Source organism: Hipposideros armiger, unplaced genomic scaffold (assembly GCF_001890085.2).
Source record: "Hipposideros armiger isolate ML-2016 unplaced genomic scaffold, ASM189008v1 scaffold_24, whole genome shotgun sequence".
In the NCBI taxonomy this organism is placed as follows: domain Eukaryota; kingdom Metazoa; phylum Chordata; class Mammalia; order Chiroptera; family Hipposideridae; genus Hipposideros; species Hipposideros armiger.
Genome location: NW_017731374.1, coordinates 5361945 through 5382580, shown reverse-complemented (window position 1 = coordinate 5382580; position 20636 = coordinate 5361945). Strand labels below are relative to the sequence as shown.

The 20636-nt window shown below is 37.9% G+C and overlaps 1 protein-coding gene and 1 pseudogene across 1 annotated transcript in view; both read right to left on the bottom strand.

Moving 5' to 3' along the window:
- Positions 1 to 20636, bottom strand: part of HSDL2 (hydroxysteroid dehydrogenase like 2) — a 49191-nt gene that overhangs the window by 5439 nt on the left and 23116 nt on the right. Inside the window, exons 7-10 of the mRNA XM_019635890.1 lie at positions 14984 to 15178; positions 13101 to 13166; positions 9431 to 9580; positions 4016 to 4144 (exon numbers count right to left, since the gene is read on the bottom strand). Coding sequence (XP_019491435.1) covers positions 4016 to 4144; positions 9431 to 9580; positions 13101 to 13166; positions 14984 to 15178 — 540 coding nt within the window. The remainder of the gene's footprint in view (positions 1 to 4015; positions 4145 to 9430; positions 9581 to 13100; positions 13167 to 14983; positions 15179 to 20636) is intronic.
- On the bottom strand, positions 4497 to 6765 carry LOC109379348 (probable ATP-dependent RNA helicase DDX5; annotated as a pseudogene).

The following is a 20636-nucleotide window of genomic DNA, read 5'->3' as shown; positions in this document are numbered from 1 at the left end:
TCTTTAAAAAAAAAAAAAAAAGAAAAAGGAAATGAGAAGATAAGCCACAGACTAAGAGAAAACATTTACAAACCACGTGCATCTAGAATTTATAAAGAACTCAGAACTTAATAATAGAATGACAAATCAATTTAAAGGTGAGCACAAGATTTGAATAGACAGTTCATCTAATATAAATAGCTATTAAGCACATGGAAAGATGCTCAACATCATTAATCATTAAGGGACTACAAATTAAAACCATAATGAGACACCACCCCACACCCATTAGAATGGCTATAACAAAGATACTGCCATTTCTGACAACATGGATGAACTTGGAGGACATTATGCTACATGAAATAAACCAGACACAAAAAGACAAATACTGTATGATTTCTTTTATATCTGAAATAAAGTTGAACTCACAGAAGCAGGGAGTAGAATGGTTGCTGCCAAGGGTTGGGGTGGGGGGTGGGGAATGGGGAAATATTGGTCAGAGGGTATAAACTTTCAGTTATAAGACAAATAAGTTCTGGGGAGTTAATGTATGGCATGGTGACTTTAGGTAATAATACTGTACTGTGTATTTGAAATTTGCTGAGAGTAGATCTTACATGTTGTCACCACACACACAAAAGATAGGTAAGGTAATGGATGTGTTAATTAGCTTGATGGTAGTAATTTCACAATGTATGCGTGTATGAAATTCATCATGTTTTATACCTTAAATATATAGTGTTTATTTGTCAATTATACCTCAATAAAGCCATAAAAAAAACACACTGATAAGTACTGGTGAGGATTTGGAGAAACTGGAACTTTCATACACTGCTGATGAGAATGTAAACTTGCTGCAGCCACTTTAGCAAACAGTTTGGTAATTTCTTAAATACACACATACACACACACACACACACACACACACACACACACACACACGTATACATACAGAGGGTGCCAAAAAATGTATATACATTTTAAGAAAGGAAACCTCTATTAAAATTGTAATGCTCAATATATACCGATAACAAAAGATGAATACAAGTCACATTTGACCTCTGCAATTACAAGAGGTGCTCAAAGTGGTTACCATCAGCGTCCAGACACTTCCGATTATGGTGAACTACTGCTTGAGCAACGTTGACCAAAGTGTCCACTTGTATACTATATATATATATATATATATATATATATATATATATATATATATATATATATATATATATATATATATATATATATATATATATGTAAACTTACCATATGACCCAGAAATTCCACTCTTAGGAATCTACCCAAGAGAAAGGAAAACATACATCCACACAAATACATGTATGTGAATATTCACAGCATTATTCATAATAGCCAAAAATTTGAAGCAATCCAAATGTCCTCCAGCTGGTGAGCAGATAAATAATATGTGGTATATCCATATAATGGAATACTAATAAGCAATAAAAAGGAGCCAAACTATTAATAATACATGGATAGATGAATCTCAAAAGTCTTACGCTAGGTGAAAGAAGCCAGATATCAAACACTGTATACTGTTTGATTTCATTTATATGAAATGTCTAGAAACAGCAAATCTGTAGAGATAAGAAAGCATATTATTAGTGTTTGGCTGGCTGAAAGGTAAAAATGGGGGTTGACTCCAAAGAGACATGAGAGAATTTTGGGAGGTGATGGACATGTTCTCAAACTGAATTGCAAGTGATGGTTGTACAACTCCACAAATTTACTAAAAACTACGTACACTTACAGTGGGTAGATTTCACGGTATGTGAATTATACCTGAATAATACTGTTTAAAAAATAACTTTAAAAAATAGCTAGTAAGGGCCGGCCGAGTGGCTCAGTTGTTTAAGAGCTCGCTCAAGAATGCAGGCTCTGAGCAACAGCGGTTCGAGTCCCGCTCAAGCTGAGCTGCCAACAGGTGGCAGGATGGCTCAGCTAAAAAGAAAAAAAAAAGAAAAAAAATAGCTAGTAAGCACAATATTCTATATATAACCCCTCTTTCCAATATATTAATCAGATAATTGTTTCATATACAATTTATTTTCTATCATAATGCTTTACCATACAGTGGCCTCTACTGGCAAGAAAGAGATTTTGATTAGTTGATCACTAGCTGCTTTAAGTTTCTATCTTTATAATGTATCCACTATGTAAATTAGGTCATAGAATAGCTATGATTTCTTAAAAGAGAATGCTTTGGATTATAAGGTCTACATTGTGCCCCTTTGAAGGAAAGCAGATGAAGTAAGAACAAAAGGACATAAGCAGAAGCAAACTCACTTCCAATCTAAACTGTTGCTATAAAATAAACCTTATAAAAATACTCTTTAAAAATTACTCATTTAGCTGACTAACCTCCCCTAGTCAATCCAGGAAACAAAAAGCATTCACAGAAAGACATAAATGGGAAGCCCATTATTACAAGTTTATGCTACATAAATAAAATGTAAATTAAAGATGTAATTTGATTCTTTAAGCTCTGGAGGACAATAATATAATGATGAAAAGAGCAAAAGCTTGGGCATTAGCTTGGATTCAAATCCAGGTTCCACTATTCACTCACTCACTATGTGACTTTGGGTTTATTATTTAATTCATTAATGCTTCAGTCTCCATTTTCATAAAACAGAGAAAATATTTTATCTGAAAACATTGTTTTGAGTATCACTTAATTCATAGTAATCATACAATAAATATTCACTATAACTATTATTTCTGTGTAGAAGCTGACATTTTTATTTCAAATGGTCCCATGTTCAAAACATTACATATTTATAGGATTCAAATTTACCAAACATTTACTGACCATCTATTATGTCCAAAACACTGTGTTCAAGTTTTATGGAGAAAGTTATTAAAACACTAAACAAACACTACAGAAACTATTGAAAATGATTAGAGATAACTACTCATTAACACTGAAAGATGTTATAATGTACAAAGTGAAAAATATTACCAAACAGTAGTAATGTTATAATACTGTTTTTATAAGCACACATATATATTAATATACATTCACAGAAATATATACATATATGGCTGTAAACCAAAATGAACTGATAGTCATCTCTCAGTAGTGTGATAAAGAGTCATTTTATTTATTTAATTTTTTCCTAAGTGTATTTTCTAACTTTTGCACCATGAATATTTAACACTACTATTAAAAAAAAGTAAAAGTTGAGGAGACCTCAATCATTAGTAACATCATATACAGATTGGATCAGACAGTATGTAGGCCATTAGCATCCTGGATTAGAATTAGAAAGCAAGCCCTAAGGGCACAGAATACACTGTGATCTTCAATTTCTGAAGATTAAAACAGAACAAAGAATGAATAACATTTAAAATTAATTAAATAATAGAATCTTTAGATTAGAATGGTATAATGCTTTAAAGTGCTGCTTCTAATACATGTGTTAATTAACTTATCATCTGTAGTAGTGTTCTGAGAGCAGAAAACAGAAAAAAATTACCCTTAAATTTTTTCTAGCAGTTGGGCAGGACAGAAACTTATGCAAAAGGTTCTCTTGGTTAGGGAGTCCACAGAAAGCAGGATCACTGAGCCACGGGAGAGGGCCGCTACTTCCTATTACAATAGCTGGCAAGATTGAAGCATGACCTAACTCTCAATAAATGAGCTGCAGCTGAGTTCAACACCTCTGGTGACCCAGATGTTCTTGGAAATGGTAACTTAGTCCAACTAGTAGAAATGAAGCCCACCTAGGAGTCCCTTTGAATTATCTCTGTGTTCCCTACATTATGTCATTAGCTTCTCAGTTTTGCAAAAAGGAAATTCTGACATCGATGCTCCATTTGTTGGTTGAAGTAGAAGGGGCAGTAGAAATAACAGTAAGAACCACTTTCTCAAGACTATGTGCTCGCCAACATCACTAGCTGCTAAGATTCTACTGCTACATATGCTTATGAGTCTTGACTATTTGGAAAGGAATAAAGCCAAATGTTAGAACTAAGTTGTCCTTGAACAATCAGTAAATTAATAACATTGAAAACTCACCTGAAAACATTTTTACAAAATCATCAGTTGTCATACTCATCACCACGTCTGCCTGATCAGCGGGCTGTCCCGGTCCAACATTCCCACCCTTGCTTTTAAGATCAAGAAACCATGTTCCACCATCTTCACCTACACAGAAGATAAAGATATAGAATTAATGCCACAGGAGCCCTGTTCTTCTTACATTTAATAACTACTACAATTAGAATAATCTTACATAATGCTGTTTGCCAGGCTAAAATCCCCAGGCCTCTTATCAAATTCAGCAAATACTTTTTAAGTACTTATTATGTGCCAGACACTAGGCTATGCTTTGAAGACTCGGCAATAACATGATTCTTTTTTTTTTCAGTCTTCAAATATTTTGTAGTGGAAGGCCATGCATTGCCTTCATTTATTGTATTTCAACTCACTGTACATACACTTTTGTAAAAACACTGCCTGCATTTTCTAGTACAAAAAAAACATAAAAATTGTTTCAGGAATGTAAAGAAATATCCAACTTAAGTAGCGAAAAAGTGAACCATAATTACTGCTGCACTGCAGTCATTTCTGCATTTCCCATGTTTCTTAAATAACTATCTTGTCTGATAATGCACAATATAAAGAGCAATTATGAAAAACAGACATTTACATATACTTCTAAAGTCTTATTGAGAATATCCTGTTGGCATTGGATAACCAATCATAGGCACAGCTGCAGTAGCAGAATATGCATATGCCTGTTGGTTCATACCATTGTGCATATTTGGAACATTACTTCCATATTGCTGAGTGCTATCATAACCACTCTGGTAAGTCCCTGTTGGATTACCAGTCCTAAAACTGGTCTCCATACCAGCAGCCACAAAATTACTTCCAAAGCTCCCACTGGTGTAATTTGCAGCACTGTAAAACACCATTCTGGGTTATTGTCCCAAAATCTCTCTTAACCCTTCATGCAATGCAAAAGTTACGAGTTCGGGGGCAATGCATCTACTAGATGCGTGTATGACATTTATTTATTTAAATTGAAAATGAATGAAAATAACATGTAAGCATGCTTATTATTTATTCACAATGAAAATTTAATTTAACACAAAGTAAAAACAATATGTTTATTACATAAATTCACTATAAAAATCAACAGAAATTCAAAACAATCTGTGAGATCTGTTGCACCTGACAGCAGACTAGGGTTAAAAACTCTGTCATAATTTTCCCCGTCTCTAAAGGTATTAAATCCACCCCTTTTCCCTGCAGAGAGAGTATCTGTCTCGACGGTCATCCTTCATGCCTCCTCTACCGTGGAACGACCTGAACCCTTTGTCTTCAACCAACTGAAGCAACTTGGGATTAATTGCTTAATTAGCTTTACGAAGCACAGAGATAAGGTCGCTCACTTGTTTTATGTTATTAGATGGAAAGAAAGTGTATGCTGTCCCTGTTTTGGTACTGTGAGCAGTTCTTCCAATTCAATGAATATAATCCTGTGAGGAGTTACGGTAGTCATATTTGATGACAAATTTCACATCTTCCACATCTAGCCCTCTGGAAGCCACATTTGTAGCAATCAGAATAGGAGCTTTTCCATGTTTGAATTCATTTAGAACCCAGTCACATTCCTGTTGACTCTTGTCACCATGGATACCCATGGCAGGCTACCCGTCTCTCCTCATTTTTCTAGTAAGTTTATCACGTCTTCTTTTGGTTTCAACAAAAACAATGGTTTTATTCTCCTTCTCACTCATGATCTCTTCCATTAGACGAATAAGCTTTTCATCCTTTTCAACGTCATGACACACACCCACAATCTGAAAAATATTGTGGGTTGCACACAGTTCTAGTGCACCAATGTTTATATGAATATAGTCCTTCAGGAAATCTTCAGCAAGCTGTCTTACTTCTTTTGGCCAAGTCGCACTCCACATTAGGGTTTGCCTGTCAGGTCTTATCTGATCCACAATTTTCCTTATTTGGAGTTCGAAGCCCATATCAAGCATTCTATCTGCTTTATCAAGGACAAGGTAGGTGGCTCTTCTCAGGTTTGTTTTCCCACACTCTAAAAAGTCAGTCAGTCTTCCAGGTGTTGCAGTACAGATTTCCACACCTCTCTCCAAATTATGAATCTGTGGTCCCTTGGAAGAGATGGAAGATTTGAGGACTACTTCAACCAACATGGCCTATAGTATTCAACAGATACTTGCTACACCTGCTGGGCCAGTTCCCAAGTTGGTGCCAGCACCAAGCAAGTAGGCACATCACTCTCTCTAGGAATGGCTTTTGACTGATGTGGACAATGGCAGGCAGCAAATCAGACAACGTTCTCCCAGATCTAGTATGTGCTACTCCAGCCACATCCAATCCACTTAGAGCACAATACCATCCCTGAGTTTGAATAGCACTGGGTTCAGTAAAGTTCTGTCTTGCAATCACATCCATGACGTTTGTAAGACAGTTTGCTTCATAAAAATTCAGAACTGGCTTTGGGCAGTTGTGACCTCTAACTGTAATTTCCTTGCTTCTTCTGTATGTCTTCACCTCTTGCGCTGTGCACCTAGCCAAATCAGGGTGTTCTTGATAAAAAGTCTTCTCAAATTTTGGCAGCTCATCAAGATTCCACTTCTTTTTAACTAATTTCTCCCCAGGGTTTCCAAACTTCTTTCCTGATAGGGGCCTGCCCTACTTCCTCCAAATCGAGGTACACCAAATCCTGGGTCCCTGCCGCAGTCTCAGGCACTCTAATAGCCCGACATGGCATCAATGATTGTGGTTGGAGAGGAACAAAGTGGAGAGAATCGGGTGTGACGAGTCGCTGTGGAGGTGGCTTCGGCAAGGGCAAAGCCTTGCAAGGATGGCAGCGGCAGAAGGACAGTGATGACAGGAGCCGGAGCTGCTCAGGAAGACACCGATGGAAATGAATGAGGTCACATGATTCTTACAAAAGAGGAAGTGGAAGGTGATGTGGAGTAAGGAAAGCCCTGCTGAAGCTGAGATTTAAAAGTTTAGTAAGAATTTGCTAGATGAGGAACTGAAAAAGTACAGGAGGACCAGAAGGGAGAAAGAGAGTGGATAGTGGCATCAGATGAGCTCATAAAGCAGTGCAGATGCAGAGTGCACTGAGCCATGTAAAGGAGTCACTGACTTCGTCCTAAGGGATACGCTGTGGGAGGAGAATGACACAGGTTCGTATATTAAATAGGTCACCCAAACAGCAGTGTAGAGAATGTGCTGGAGAAGGATAAAAAGGATGCAGAAGACTAGTGAGGATGGCTTTGGGTAATTTAGAAGCTTGAGGATGTGTGCCTGGTCAGGATCAGGACAGTGGGAATGGAAGAAAGCAGGCGTATTTCTGAGAGAATTTCAAAGCAGGACCACAAGACTACGTAACGGATTGAATACGAAGAGGACAAGGTAGGGAGAGCACATAAGAATGATTTGCTAGTTTGGGGCCTTGGGGGAAACTAAATGCTGGTGTGTTTTTTACTGAGAGAGGACTGCTGAAGAAGAGCAGATCTAACAGGCAGTGCCAAAGGCAAGTATTAGGAATGGTGAGTTGCTTTGGACATTTTTACATTGAGGCATCTTTGTGACAGCTAAGTGAAAATGTCAAATGAAGTCTGACTGGGCTAGAAATAAAGACATATAAGTAATCAGTTCATATGGTGACTGAAATCATTTGAGTGGTTGGAGTTTCCCAGAGAAAGTCTGTAGAGTATAATGAGTGCTAAGACAGTGACGGCCAGAGAAGCATCTAAAATGGGAGACTGAGAAAGTGCGATTACAGACAGAGGAAAGCAAGGAGAGCTACTGTCAAGGAAGCCAAGGAAAGGGAGCGTTTCCAGAAGGAAAGAGTGGTCAACAGCATCAAATGCTGTCGAGTGGTGACAGGGTAAGAATGACACATGCACACTGCTGACACAAAAGCAACCAAGGACCTTGGTGAGAACAAATTCAATGGAATGGAGAAAAATGATACCAGAGCAGAGTGAATCATGGATGAAAATAAGTTTTGCTCTGAAAGGGAGAAGACAGACAGGAGGGAGGTGTTAGGGAGAGTGGGTATGATTATTGTTGTTTTGTTTTAAACCCAGAATACATTGGGAATGTTGAAATAGGGAAGGAGGTTGCAGGATGAACAACAGGTGGAAGAGAGGGCATAATTAATAGCACACAGTCCCTGAGGAGGCCAGAGGAAATGGTACTGCAAACTCAAGGTGGGATCCATGGATTGCAGTACCGTCATCACCTGTCAAAAATGCAGAATTCAGACCCCACTTCCGACCCACTAAATCAGATTCTGCATTTAGCATGAACCCAGTAACCTGTACAAACATTAACACTTGAGATGCACTGATCTAGAGTTGAGCTCCATTCTGTTGGGGGGCGAGGAAGTGAGGATGATGCCTATAATAGTTAATTTAATATCAGATGAAAGGAAGCTGAAGAAATCTATCTGTAGGCTTCTATGAACTCTGTAAAAAAGACGGAATTATCTGCTGAAACTGGCAGGGAAGTAGTCAACGGAAGAGATGGAAGATTTGAGGACTACTGAGAAAATTTAAAATAGCCGCTATGGAAAATGAGGCACTAAGCTGCCCACAGAAACACAGAATTCTGAAATGCTGCTTAGACCCCACGTGAAGAAGGATAATGATGAATTTCTGCTGGTACAGTTCCACTGGGTGATGTGATTTTTTTTTTTTTTCATTTCTCCAGCAGGATTTAGAAGTCTGGATGCAACTGTGGGGCAGCCAGATAATTTAATGGGTTTTGACAAATAGTGACATAAGCACAAAAAGTCCAGAAATTTAAGATACAGTGAAGATAATGGTTGAAGCAATGGACCATGGGTTCTAAGGATAGAAAAGGAAGTAAAAACAGGAAGGTGAAGATGGATTAAGATAAAATAGAAGACAAAGGATAAAAGACTGATAAGGTCAAAGTCTGCGTACAAATGGGACTGAGGTAGCTAGTTCTTAAAAATGTTCTTAATGTGTGTTAATGCTATATTGAAAAGAAACACATTGAGAGGTTTTAAAAAGCTGACTTAATTTAGACTGACTTGAATAATCTCAAAGATAAAAATGTTGAGGTACCCGTGGTAGATGACAAATTACTGTATTACACTACCTGTCATGATCCATGTGCCCTTCTACATAGGATTTTCTCTCAGTTACACAGGCCAAGGAGTTATTTAACACTGAAAGTATTTGTAATGAAACTTTATTTTACATTTTGTCCATATGCACTGATCTTAACTTAAAAATACAAATCAGTGGTTATTTGTTATTCTTAAATGTTTACATTCTAGTGTAAGGGTTTCAGATACAGTCAACTAGCCAGGTGATTACGACTAGAGACTGATTTTCTTCCAAAGGAAATACCCTACACATTGTTTCATAAAAACCTCAGATAACCAGATGTAACCCTTACCAGAGAGTTCAAACTGATAGATTGCTTGAGTGGCTTTAACAATGTCGTCACTGAGAGAGTCCTTAACGGTTCTAAATGTTTCTTCCACGGCTCCAGAATGTGGTTTTGATGGTGGCTGCGGCTTGTCTTCTTTCAACTGTGGAGCGGCACCTGTAAAATATTATTGATGTAAATGGCTTTAAAACCTAGGCACTATAAGGCCACAAAGAGAATTAGCTAATTAGCAGAACAGACTTGCTACCAATTAGACTTGTTTGACCAAAATGATCTTAAATACATTCACTGGCATCTAAAAGCATAAATCAAACTGATGGAGTAACAGCTAAACACATCAATTATGATTATAAATGTAAATGGTTTATATTCTCCAAGTAAAAAGCTGACTCTCTGATTAGGTTTAAAAAAAAAAAACCCACTACTGGGCGGCCAGTTGGCTCAGGTGTTTAGAGGACAGGCTCATAACACCAAGGTTGTTGGTTTGATTCCCACATGGGCCAGTGAGCTGTGCCCTCCACAACTAGATTGAAAACAACGGCTTGACTTGGAGCTGATGGGTTCTGAGAAAAACACACTGTTCCCCAATAAAGAAAAAAAAAAAACAACTCACTACCATACTATACAGTCTTTATAATAAACAACCCTAAACAAATTATTGGAGTTTTAGGGGTAATAATTAATCTCTCCTTCATCCCCTTCCCTCTCAGCTCTAAAACCAAATGAGAAAAGAACACACCAGAGTCAGAAAGATGGAGATCAGAATATCAACTGTGTAATCAGTGGAGTGGAAATGGAGATTGTAGTCATTAGATTACACCTACATAATCTTTAATGGGAAAGAGAGCATTTCAATAACTTAAAAAAAAAAAAAAGACACATGGTTAGCAACCCGACATACCCTCTGGTAACTTCACACCAATATAAAAATGTAAAAAACAAACAATAACAAAAAACCCAAACACTAAACATCACCTAGGCTGACACGCAATCAACTGTCAGAATCCAGGAAGAAATGGGCTAAGGTAGACGGAGTGCCTGTGCTTCACCTCATGAAAGATCTCAAACGAACAATAGTTCTACACACCTATACAAAAAAGAAAGGTTCTCACATTTTAAAGCACTGGATCAGGGGCCGGCCGAGTGGCTCAGTTGGTTAAGAGCTCGCTCAAGAGTGCGAGCTCTGAGCAACAGCGGTTCGAGTCCCAGCCCGAGCTGAGCTGCCGCTGATCTGCCACCAGGTGGCAGGATGGCTCAGCTAAAAAAAAAAATAAATAAATAAAGCACTGGATCAGACTCTGGCCTTAGGCTGGAATCTGTCCCTCTGTTCTAAAATGCCGCTTTTCAGGAAAGCCCCCATCTTTCACATCCAATTTCAAGGCTCACAGCTCCCAAATACCAGAGGAGCAGTAGAGGAGGTCCTGGTGGTGGTTCATCCTGGGAAGTACACACCGCCCCAAAGCATGACTGAGAAAGACTGGTAGTGGAAGAACCTTGGCAGGAGGACATCCTGAAGAAAGTAGTTTTTAAGCAAAAGAGGTAAAAGTAAGTCCCCTGTCAGCCTTGCACACTAGCACGAGCTATACGGCTAGTGGCACTAGCCCCATGGGTACCACTACGGAAACTATAGCTCTGAGAAAGGACTTCCACCAGATGGACAGGAAAAAAGCAGCCAAAAGCAGCCTACACATCCATCATTTGACTACATTAGTTCTAGAGAGATCTCCTAATAAGAGGATGAATTAACAGGGAAAAAATAACCTGATGCCTATGAAAAAACAATGTGGAGATGGGTACATGGATCGCCGTCAGTGCACTTGACATTCTAATCCCATTGGCAAAATCATTCCTGTGAAAGCCTAATGCCAATAAACATTTATCTTACATTTTACTTACATAAGCTCTCTTGTTCTGATTCCACGGTCATGAAACAACCTGCTGATTATGATTCTGTTCCCCATGTAATTATAACCAAAGGGAGAGAATAGGCTGATCTCAGCAACTACATATAGTCTAAGACACGGCAACTCCCCATTATAAATTAATAAATTGGGATTACTGGGGGGAAAAATGCTAATTTAAAGGACTTGAAGTATTCAGGACTTAGGAAAACAATTTAAGTTTATTGGTTAAGGGTATGGACTTTGGAATTGGAGAAATATGAAATTAAATCCTGGCTCTACCACTGGCCAGCTCTGTGATCACACAGGTGTAATTAGATGTAAAATGGGGTAATACCTGTCTTGTAGAAGCATAGGTATTAAATGAGACAATGCATGCAAAGTACTTAACATAGTGTTTGGCAGATTATAGGTGCCCAATAAATGTTTGTTGAAAAACAAAACAAATATACATGATCAGTAAATGATTCTTATTATTTAAAGTTGGGATTTAAATGAGCTCATTTCATGTATATCTTCCTCCAAAAGTTATATCCAGTCTTAAGAGTGCTGAGCAAAAATCAGGATTTTAGACTTGCCTCTATTAGAGTACAAGACTCTATTAGACTTTGACGAGCTCTCTAATTAAACCAAAACTATGCCAACAGGTGGCAGGATGGCTCAGCTAAAAAAAAACAAAACACACACACACACACACACAAAAACTAATTTCTGCCATTCTGTAAGAAGCCTATTGAGAAAAAAACCCAACAGTCTTAATACTCTGATACATCCATGTGGCAACTAAATGAAAGATCTAATTTTTTTTAATTGAAAAAAATTTTTAATTAAAAAAAAAGCTATCCCTGGATGTGGTATTATGTGTAACTTCTTTCCTTTTTATATTTTTCAAACTTTCTACAATACAAAAGAAAAGTTGCCTTTTTTTATTACCTAAGCAATTACTGAAACTCTCTCCAAAAATTTGGACCAAAAAAAAGATAAAGATATAAAAGATAAGATTAAGCCAGAAAGAAGGTTTGGCACTAAAATGCATTGCAGTAAGATTCTTTAAGTTTGCTAACCATAACAGAGGAAATTTGTTCCTAAATTTTCTAAGAGCCATTTGAAGAATCCATAATCATTTAGTAGGTTCAGTGTCTATAAGATAAAAATAAAGTTAAGGGCCTAGAAGAGTAGCAGCTGTTACTGTTAATTTACCATGAGTGAAATTCTTCATATGGGTATTTGTTAGTGTGTTTCTTTTGACATTTCAGTAAGCTAGTGGCTTAATGCAAAACACAAAGACTAACATGTAAACTCTGGACCAATTCAAAGGGGTTATTGTTTTTGAATGATAAAAACAGGACAAAGTAAAACCAAAATCTCCTTTGAAGTTAATTTCTCCCATAAAGTAGTCACTTAGCTCAAACTTGTGAATGGTGTTAGATGTACTTTGTGTGACACATTTTCCCTCAAAATAAAATAACACATCAACGCAAAATGCCTAAAGACAGTGCCATGAAAAAGAAATAAAACTTTAAAAATAGGTTTGTTTGTTTTTTAGACAACTTTTTTTTTTAATCAAATGAGAAGACTCTATAAAGAACTTCTTACTGGTAGAAGAAAAAGACAACTTTCTTTGCTAGAATTAACTAAGACTTCACATTACTTGTGTAGTTTAAATTACAAAATGGTTTAAAAGCAGAATGCAAAAATGTCCAATTCTGTATCTTGGAAGAAATACATAAGTTAGTATTTTTACTTTTGTACATAAAATATGGTCTGTATCTTACCATATGATCCCATTTTCTTGGTATCCGGGACTTCATCTAAGAAGAAATCTGGTAACAAAGAATGGCCTGAAAAATTGACCCCAAAAATAATCAGGTTACTGTAACTACTTCAATATATTAAGATTTTAACAACTGTTTAGTAAACATTATATCTATTTTTATTTAAATGATCAGTCTGGTACAATGGAAAGACCCCCATGAGAACTGTCACACTATCTGACCTTCACTAAGCTAAAAGCCTTTCATCATAACCCAGTTATCCTCCTCTCCTACAGCAAGGTTCATCTTTAAGATCCAGCCCAAAGTCACCTGTTATGTTAAGCCCTTAACTGCTTTCCCAGGAGCCTTTGTCCCCTTCTCATCTATCCATGCAACCTTCAGTCCTATATCCAATGTGCTCAGGACTCATTTCTTCCCTGGCCCCCTGAGAAAAGGGGGTTCCTCATTAAGGAGGACTTTTTTTATCATCTCTGTCTCTGTCTGTCTGCTTCTGCTTCTTAGAAGATTAAAAACTGGAGGGCAGGAATGCACTGGTCTTTGTTATATCCTAACACTTACAGTACTGAGTCATACTAAGTTCTCAACATTCGATAGGATTTTTAACTTAAATCAAATGAAAAATTTTGTGCACAAGGACACTGTGTCTTTAAAACCTAAAGTGCTAATTACACTGTACCAGGACCCAGAAGACCTGGCTCTGGTGCAGGTTCTGCCACCATTCGCTGCCTGCTCTTAGGCAAAGGCATTTCAATCTCTTTGAACCAGTTTCTCAACTGTAAATATTAACTACTAAATATTGTGAGTGTACCAATACGCCAGGCGCTGTGCTAAGCACATTATACACAGTGTTGCATTTAGTTCTTACAACAATCCTATGTGGGTAGTATCATTCCCTTAATTTTACCAATAAGGAAAGTGGAGCTCAGAGAAAGCGGGTCACACAGCTAGTGAGCAGCCAAGCTGGAATCTGAACCTGGATTGTCCTCTCCCAAACTCCATGTTCTTAATCACTAAACAATATTGCATGCTTCATAGGACTGCTATGAGGTTAAATAGATAATATATACAAAAGTTTTGAAAAGCCGTAAAGAGCTATTTAATTCAATTCAGTTCAAATTGGAGAGAGAGAGATAGGAATGATACAAATATAAACATGTGGTTTCTGTTACCTAAAAGTTCAACCTAATGAATAATATTTAAAATAATACAAAGTATAAATATTATACTTTAGCACAAATAAATATAACTCTCATTTGTGGCTATATTGTCTATTATTTAGTACATATGATATTTTATCCATAAAGTAAAATACATTATCATCACCATTCTCATCTGCAATTTCAGAGAGAAAGAGTGATTTTTCAACAAGGGGGACTTCAGAGAATTTCTCAAATCAGACCCTGGAAAACAGGCCAGACCCTGCTCACTCAACTTCACCATCTGTCATTAAACTACTCTAAGAGACTATCTAAGACACAAACATTTGGAAAGAGTCCATAATCTTAAAAAGTTTTTTGTGAAAAACCCTCCACTGTATCATCTGTTACCATATCCTTGAATAAAATCTTTCCTCTGTGATTTTGAGACCAACTTTTAAAACTAATTTTCATTTTTGGTTTCAAGATTTGGAAATGGCTAATAGCTAATGTGACCTTCTGTATCTGTATATTACTTAAAAAGCCCTCAACTCACTTCTATTTTTTCTTTCTCTCTTTTTTTAAGGTGTGTCGGATGGGTGTTTTCCCTTCATTGGGAGGACTGCTTTTAAAAGAACATATAAATTTTATAATCACACAAATGCACACACTCAAAAAAACAGATGTGTGTTCATTGCAGAAAATGTGGGAAAATGCATCAATACTTTTAAAAACTGTATGCATTACCTGGTTTAATTGCATAGATGTCAAAATTTTTTATTCCTTCTTCTCTTAAGATATTTTCATCAATAATAAAGTTGCCAGTAAAACTTTTTGGCTTTTTGAAAATGGAATATGCAGCATCTGCGATGATATCAACTTTTCTACATTGGCTTTCAATACCAGATCCTCCCAGCATATCCATAGCAGCAGTGTGTATGGCTGTAGAGAAAACAAACATACACATCTGTAACTTCAAATCAAATAACAGGACTATGTAAGTAACCAGCAAGACTAATCTCTTTATTTCTTGGATGATAAAAACAAGTTCTAGAAAGCTTACGGCACTTGCCAAATGTTCTACTGACATAACTGGGCAGAAAACACATGTTCCTTGCTCTATACAACACTGCCTTATACAGAACTCCTTCATGAGACTCACAGCAAAATTCAATTAGGCTTTTCTGACTTAGAATGCTAAAGAATTTGCATACCATTCTTGAGAGTCAAGAAAACCAGTAAAGTATAATAGATAAAGCACTGAGCTGTAACTCAGGTGAGTGAGATTTTTATGCCAACTATGCCATGACTTTTGGCAAGGCACTTTAACACCTTTGGGCCTCAGTTTCCTGTCTCTAAAATATGGAGCTCCTTTCCTAAGCTAGAATATAGAGATTTTCCCCTCTACTAGAATATACAGACTTTGTTTTGTTGTATTTTCATCACTGTATGCCCAGTGCCTAAAACTATGACAAACGCACCATAAGCACTCAATAAGTACAGGTTAACAATAGGATCCATCACATGAAATTCACTGATGATTTTGGGAAAGAAAATAAGCAAGATTTGTAATGAAAGCTGACAGGCTTTGGATCACAAGAAACTTAAAGGTGACCCTAAAACTTATTAAGGAATAACTGGGGAAGTATCCAGTAGCTTCCGACTGAATACAGCTTGCTCAAAACAAATAGTAACAAGTCTTAAAACCAATCGAAGATTTCTTTTCACATAAATACATGCAGTACATGTCAGGTTTAAAACATCAGCATTGACTGAGTCCTCCATCTCTGGGGAGAGAGCTTATCCCACCTCTTTAACATCTGCCAGCCGCCACCAAGCACACATATATATTCATATGTACACTCACTAAATCAAAGATAGCATTGATTATAAAGTGTACCACTAAGAAAAAAATCTCCCAATTAAACTATGATACATCATCAATTTTAAGAGCATCCTGATATCCAAAATGTAAAAACACGGGCATCTCAGAATCAATGAAGGGTTGTATAAACTGCTATTAAAGCAAGTTGGTAAGTAAGCCCTTTGAAAAACAAACTAATTTTGGTTTCTAGCACCAGAAAAGCCAGCTGCCAACCTGTCACCTTGGCCTCCCTGGTTAGTGAGTTCCCACATCTATTTGCAGTGTGGTCCAGGTGATAAAGGACTGCAGCTGTTCTGTGACACTTGTTATCTTCCGCTCTGCTGCCGGTACCAAGATCAGCAGCTGCCATTCCCAGACTCCTCACTCCAGCCTACATGAATTCTTCCTAAAGGGGACTTTCTCTTCTCCCACACTTGTTCTGAGCAGTCAAGAGGTAAGAGGCAGCAGGCACTTTGAATAGAAGCCTTCATCCCTCCTCTCCCCCACATCCTCCATTTCAGCAGAAACTATGAAATGGGTTTCATAAAAAGAAAAAATTATATTTTTGAAGATGACATAGTTGGGGGCCTGAGATCCCCATGTTGTGAAACTACTAGAGGGCTGCTCACTGATCTCTTCTCTGGATGGCGTTGAATTCAGTGGGGTGAAAGTTCTAGATCCAGAGGGGGTAACAGGGTAACACAGCTGGTGCAGAGAAGGAACGCTGAGCCACAGAAGGCAGTGGACCAGGAAACTTGTTCGATTGTTGATAACATATGTTACACGTTAAGAGCAATAAATGTCTTTTTCCTTAAAGGGCAGTAATGTTGGGAGATTACTTCCGGTTCCAGCGGGCATAAAGAGAGAGCCACTCAACACAAACCGCCGGGAACCTGGACACCCTCTCAAATCCATTTTCATTGCCTCAATCATGAATAATACCAACTCGTAGCTGGCTTTCCTGCCTCCTCTCTCCACAGTTTTATAAGCCATCCTATATTCAGATGCCAAGTTAAACTTCCTAAAACCTTATTAAAAACCTTATCACTCCACTGCTATTTTCCCTCTGCTTACTACAGGCTAAAATTCAAGCTCCTGAACTTGGCAACCAAGACCTGGGACTTAGCCCATCCATCTTCTCCCCCAACCTCACACCCACCTAACAGTCCAGTCAATCTCAATTATTTGCTTGCTCAAGTTCAGTGGGAAATAAAGAGCCCACATCTTATTATCAAGGCTCCATATCAAACTCCTTGTAGTTCCACCAAACACACAATATTTTCCCACATTGTAGCCTTTCTTGTTCCTTCTGCCTGGAATGCCCTTGCCCAGTTCTCCTTGCTAACTCCAACATCCCCTTGGGGTCTCATTTCAACTGTTTACCTCTGTTAGAAAACCTCCTTTTCTAACCTTTAACTTAAACTAAATGGGCTTCCTGCTGTTTGAAAAGTATCGTGTACATACTTGATTATGCCATGTATCACAAGGAACATGACTGCAAATTCAATTTATGGTGCCACCAAATCTACAGCCCAAATGATACCAATGGTTCCAAGATGTCAAGTAAACCTTCTAAATCAAGCATCTCAAAGCAGTCAGCTGATTTCTCCTGCCAGTCCTGATAATGTCCTCCACATTTCCTGTCATACAATGCTCTCCCTCTTTCTTATATAAGCTGTTCAGAATGTCTATTTTGGAGTTAGGCAGAAGGTAAGCATACTGCACATTCATTCATCCATCAAATATTTATTGAATCTCTATAATGACTATAATAAAATGAAGAAATCAGACACTATCTCTACCTTCAAGAAGCTTTCATTCTAGCAAAAAAGACATTAAACAACTATAGTTATAAAATTAATAATTTAATTACAAATGTTGTAAGTGATGTGAAGGATATGCACAGACTACTAAATCCAACAGTCAGTCCCCATCTTATGAAAACTATCAACAGCATTTGACACAACCGATCGCTCCCCTTCTTCCTTGAAACAATTTCTTCAATTGGCTTTCAGGATGTCATAGTCTTTGGCTTCTCTCTACCCTCCTCTCCTATGTGGGTTCTTTCTCTTCTTCCCAACTCTTTAATGTTGCAGTGGGCAGTGGTCCATTCTCTTCTTCTATTCATTCCTTAGATAACATCATCTAGCCTGTGGCTTTATGTACCACCTATATGCTAATAACTGACAAATGTCTATCTCCAGCCTGGACCTCTCTCCAGAACTGCACACCCAGCTGCCTACTGACTGTCTCCAGTTGGATGTTCAAACAATGCCCCAAACTGAACTCTTAACCTTGCTCCCCAGCCTGCTCTCCCTGCAGCTTTCCCCATCTCAACTGATGTCAACTCCATTGTCTCAGTTACTAAAGCCAAAAATCTGAGGAGTCATCCTTGACTCTTCTTTTTTTCTTACATTTCACATCTAATTCGTCAGATCATTGGTTCTACCTTCAAAACATATCAGCATTTGACCATTCATCACCATCTTTACTGCTAGCACCCAGTCACAGCTACCAATATCTGTGCCTAGGTTACTGAAATAGCCTCCAAACTGGTCTCCCTGTTTCTCCTTTTGCCCCGAGAATCTATTCTCAACATAGCAGCCAGAGATCCTTTTACAAATTTAGGTTTGATCAGGTCCCTCCTCATCTCAAAACCCCGCAAAAGCTCCTCATTTCACTCAGAGTAAAATCCCAAGTCTTGGCAAGGACCTATCACATCTGACCCCTATTTCCACATGGGCATCATCTCATCATTTCTTATTGCCCTCCCTCACTCCAGCCACACTGGCCTTCTCCCTGCTCTTCCATCACGCCAGCATGCTCACCTCACAGGACCTTTACACTGGCTATTTCCTGTGCTTGAATGCTTTCCCTCGGATACCCCATAGCTAACCCATCCCCAGGGCTAACACAATCACCTCCTTCAAGTCTATGCTCAAATGTTACCTTCTCCAAAAGGCCAAACCTTTCTACCACAATTAAAATTACAACCTACCCTTCCCAACACCTGAGACTCGTAATCCCCCTTACCCTGTTTCTATTTTTTAGCATTACTATGTATTAATACTTTATTATTCAATATGTTGTCTGTTGTGTCTCTCCCAAGTACCGTACTTCCCCATATATAAGACACACCCTTTTTTGAAAAATTTAGGGTCTAAAAACTGGGTGCGTCTTATACAGTGGTTGTATGAGTGCAAAATCAAGCGGGGAAAAAGGGTAAATGCAAGTAAAAAACAAAAATCTACAACCACTGTATAAGATGCACCCAGTTTTTAGACCCCAAATTTTTCAAAAAAGGATGCATCTTATACATGGGGAAATACTTAGGCTGTAAGATTCTATAAGGACAGAGATTCTTGTCTGTTTTGTTCTATGATGTATCTTAAGCAACTCAGAACAGAGCTGGGCATATTATAGGTGTCCAATAAATATTTGTTGTATGAATAAAATCTAAAAGTTTTAAAGTCAGGCTAGGGTTTTTCTAACTTTGTTACCCCAGGATTACAATAACCTAAAGATTCAGGGGGTAGAGGCAAGCAGAAAAGGACAAAGTGTGATGGAAACAAATTCTCTCATCTCCCACACTAAATGGTCAACTCTTTTTTTTTTTTTTTAGCTGAGCCATCCTGCCACCTGTTGGCAGCTCAGCAGCAACTCAGCTCGGTCTGGGACTTGAACCGCTGTTGCTCAGAGCTTGCACTCTTGTGCGAGCTCTTAACCAACTGAGCCACTCAGCCGGCCCTTAAATGGTCATCTCTTTGAGGGTAAGGACTGCATCACACTCATCTTAGTACCCCTAATGCCTGTACACAACAGACACATAATAAATTATGTATTGATGCATAATGAATACATAGTACAGAGAACTGTGTCTGGAATGTAAAAATGTTTGGAAGATGAACAAATAGAAAGTGACAAGTAACATAACACAGGTACAAAGAGGGAAAGTATTATGTTGGGACTTTGTTATCTCAGAGTGCTCCCTTTCTAACTAACTGCCTGACTCCCACTATCTGTCAACTTCAGTAACAGCAATGTTTGAGGTGGGAGGAGGGGGCTGAGAAAGGAGGAGAGCAGGAAAGAAAGTTGAAAAAGAGAGGCACAGTTAAGTGTAAACTTTTAGACTTCCTGACTATGATCCATAATAAGTAATACTTTTTAACATGACTAAGAATACATAATACATAATATACACACACAAACATATTTTGTTTATATGACATTTGTGTATGAAACAAAAGTTTATGAAACACTAGTGACTCTTACTATATGCAATACTCTCTATCTAATATTTTCTATTTTATTCCATTAGAAATAAAACAAAACAACAAAAAATTCTGGCTGTCGTCTACTAAATCAATTTCACAATCCACTAAATTGATTTCATGCAGAATTGGGGGGAGGGGAACAGTGTTGGGGAATCGGGGAAGGGGAACAGGCAGGTAGACAAATTGCTGTTTTGTTCTTCAGTCTAGTTGTGGAGGACGTCGCTTCACTGGCCCATGTTGGTATGATCATTGTGCTCTTCCC